Source organism: Rhincodon typus, chromosome 38, assembly GCF_021869965.1.
Source record: "Rhincodon typus isolate 14 chromosome 38, sRhiTyp1.1, whole genome shotgun sequence".
NCBI classification, from domain to species: Eukaryota; Metazoa; Chordata; class Chondrichthyes; order Orectolobiformes; family Rhincodontidae; genus Rhincodon; species Rhincodon typus.
This window is the reverse complement of record NC_063369.1, coordinates 14,495,832-14,497,824: the sequence shown is the minus strand read 5'-3', so window position 1 is coordinate 14,497,824 and position 1,993 is coordinate 14,495,832. Positions and strand designations below refer to the sequence as shown.

Below are 1,993 nucleotides of genomic sequence, written 5' to 3'. Positions count from 1 at the left end.
ACTTAAGCATGGTGGGAGCTCAAAGAAAAATCAGCCCCATTGGCTTATCAGAGAAAGGATGAACACATCAGTATTTCCACACACCCAGAACTAAGTGCTCAGATGGACAGAACGCCCTCTCTTATCTCCAGCCTAAAGTCATTGAATAACATTGTCAGAAGACAAGCTCAACAGTTTTGTTCTTTTTCTGCCTGTGATTGAATGCAGTGGTTAATGATGGTGGCCTCGTGGTATTACAGCTGGACAGTTATTCCAGAGACCCAGGTGATGTTCTGCGGAGATAGGAGCTGCAGATGCTGGAGAATCCGAGACAACAAGGTGCAGGGGTGGATGAACACATGATGCTGCTTGGCCTGCTGTGTTCATCCAGCCCTGCACCTTGTTGTCTCTGATGTTCTGGGGAGCTGGGTTCGAATCCCACCACAGCAGATGGTAAAATTTGAATTCAAAGAGAATATCTGGAATTAAGAGTCTAATAATGACAGAGTCTGTTACCAATTGCTGGGAGAAAATAAGGTTCCTGGTGCAGTGATGCAGCAGTGCTAACCACTGAGCCACCATACCACCCATGTCCAGAGGCTGGGTAAAGAGGCAGGGATGCAGCATGGAGAGTCAGTCTGATCAACATCTCAATCACTCTGAACACCAAGGTGTCCTTGTTCACAAACTCCACCCCCCATGATGTAATCGGAGCAAACTCAGGACAGTTTATACCAGAGTTCATTTATACAGGGAAATGGTGCAAAGTGATCTCATCAGAAACGGACTCCCCATTTTCAGTGTTGTCTACAAGCCCCTGTAGTCACTGCAAGAAGCAAAACCCAAACAATACCTTCAGTAAAAACACATTCAGGAAGGTTTCTTCAGGGTTCAGAATGTAACCCCAGGAATATCAACCTATATGTGAGGAAGCATAGACAAACCAGCTGCCAGAAACAAGAGACAAGGAATCACTGCTTTATTGGACTATTCCAACAATAGTTGAGTCTGCTTGTGTTGCTGGTACAGGAACAAGGCCATCAATGAAGCAGAGATCAGGGAGACAGCTGTCACTGTCAGGGCCACCATCACAACCAGCTCAGACTGCACACCTACACAACAAGGAGAAACCAATGGTTACTGAGGGAAACAGGGACAAAGAGGGAAACTCGCAGTCAGACAACTCACCGCCTGGAGACCTCTCCTGCATCCTTTGCTCAACATCAGTCAGGGGCTCAGTTGCCAGGCTGGTCAGCTCAGGATCCAAAATGATCAGGGGGCCAAGAGAGGCCTCACCCTCCCACTTCAATCCAGCTTCACTCTCTGCAAGAAGAAACATTTCAGTCAGGGACAGGGAGGGGGTGTTGTAGCCAAAACATCTAGAGGGTAAATGACCTACCATCTTCAGGTCCAAGGTCTCTCCTTCCTCTGGAGGGAAACAGGATCTCCCTTGTGCGACCACAGTTCCCCACATGGCAACAGGCACAAATGTCACTGTTTGATGCCTCCAGTGGGGTCCAGCTGAACAGGAGAAACAGCCCATCAACAACACAGTGAAATCAACTCTCCCCAACAACATCACTGAGGGACAGGGAGACAGTGGAATGGGGGGTGTACACTTACACCTTGTGCAGCTTCTGGAAAGTACAAGCTTTGTTCCTGGAATCTCCCTGATCCACTGCAGCAACTTTCAGGTGACAGGTGATGAAAATCTGAGGGACACATTCAGCACAAGTTAGTGTTTGGCTTCTCCCCATTGGGTGGGAGTCACTAATCAGCAGCTTCCTCTTACCAAGGAACGCTCATCTCCATAGAAGCGGAAGGCATCCAGGTCAAACCTGAGCTTGTCCAGCTCCCGCTCGTCTCTCGGCAACACAAAGGTTGAAAAGGAGTCCTCAGCTTTGCTGTCCATGAGGCAACTGCAGGTGAACAAAGGGCCAAGAAGTAAATAGAGTGAAGCCATTGAAATGGGAGCAGCTGGAGAAAGCAGAGAGCTCCTTACCCATTGTAGTCA

At 48.4% G+C, this 1,993-nt stretch overlaps 1 protein-coding gene across 1 annotated transcript; it reads right to left on the bottom strand.

The window, feature by feature from the left end:
- Positions 1-941: 941 nt before the first annotated feature.
- LOC125487257 (zona pellucida sperm-binding protein 3-like) lies at positions 942-1,987 on the bottom strand. The gene is made up of 6 exons (XM_048618024.1): positions 1,982-1,987; positions 1,772-1,898; positions 1,603-1,691; positions 1,379-1,500; positions 1,168-1,302; positions 942-1,091 (listed from the first exon to the last, which is right to left on the bottom strand). The coding sequence occupies exons 2-6, from the start codon at positions 1,889-1,891 to the stop codon at positions 967-969; spliced, it is 591 nt and encodes a 196-aa protein (XP_048473981.1). The 5' UTR covers positions 1,892-1,898; positions 1,982-1,987; the 3' UTR covers positions 942-966.
- Between the last annotated feature and the right edge of the window lie 6 nt (positions 1,988-1,993).

Excerpts from the sequence above, each read along its gene's own strand:
- LOC125487257 (XM_048618024.1), bottom strand. The coding sequence starts at position 1,891 with ATGGACAGCAAAGCTGAGGACTCCTTTTCAACCTTTGTGTTGCCGAGA. Across the intron at positions 1,692-1,771 it reads ATGGAGATGAGCGTTCCTTG|ATTTTCATCACCTGTCACCT; the intron begins GTAAGAGGAAGC and ends TGTGTCCCTCAG. Across the intron at positions 1,303-1,378 it reads AGACCTTGGACCTGAAGATG|AGAGTGAAGCTGGATTGAAG; the intron begins GTAGGTCATTTA and ends TTCTTCTTGCAG.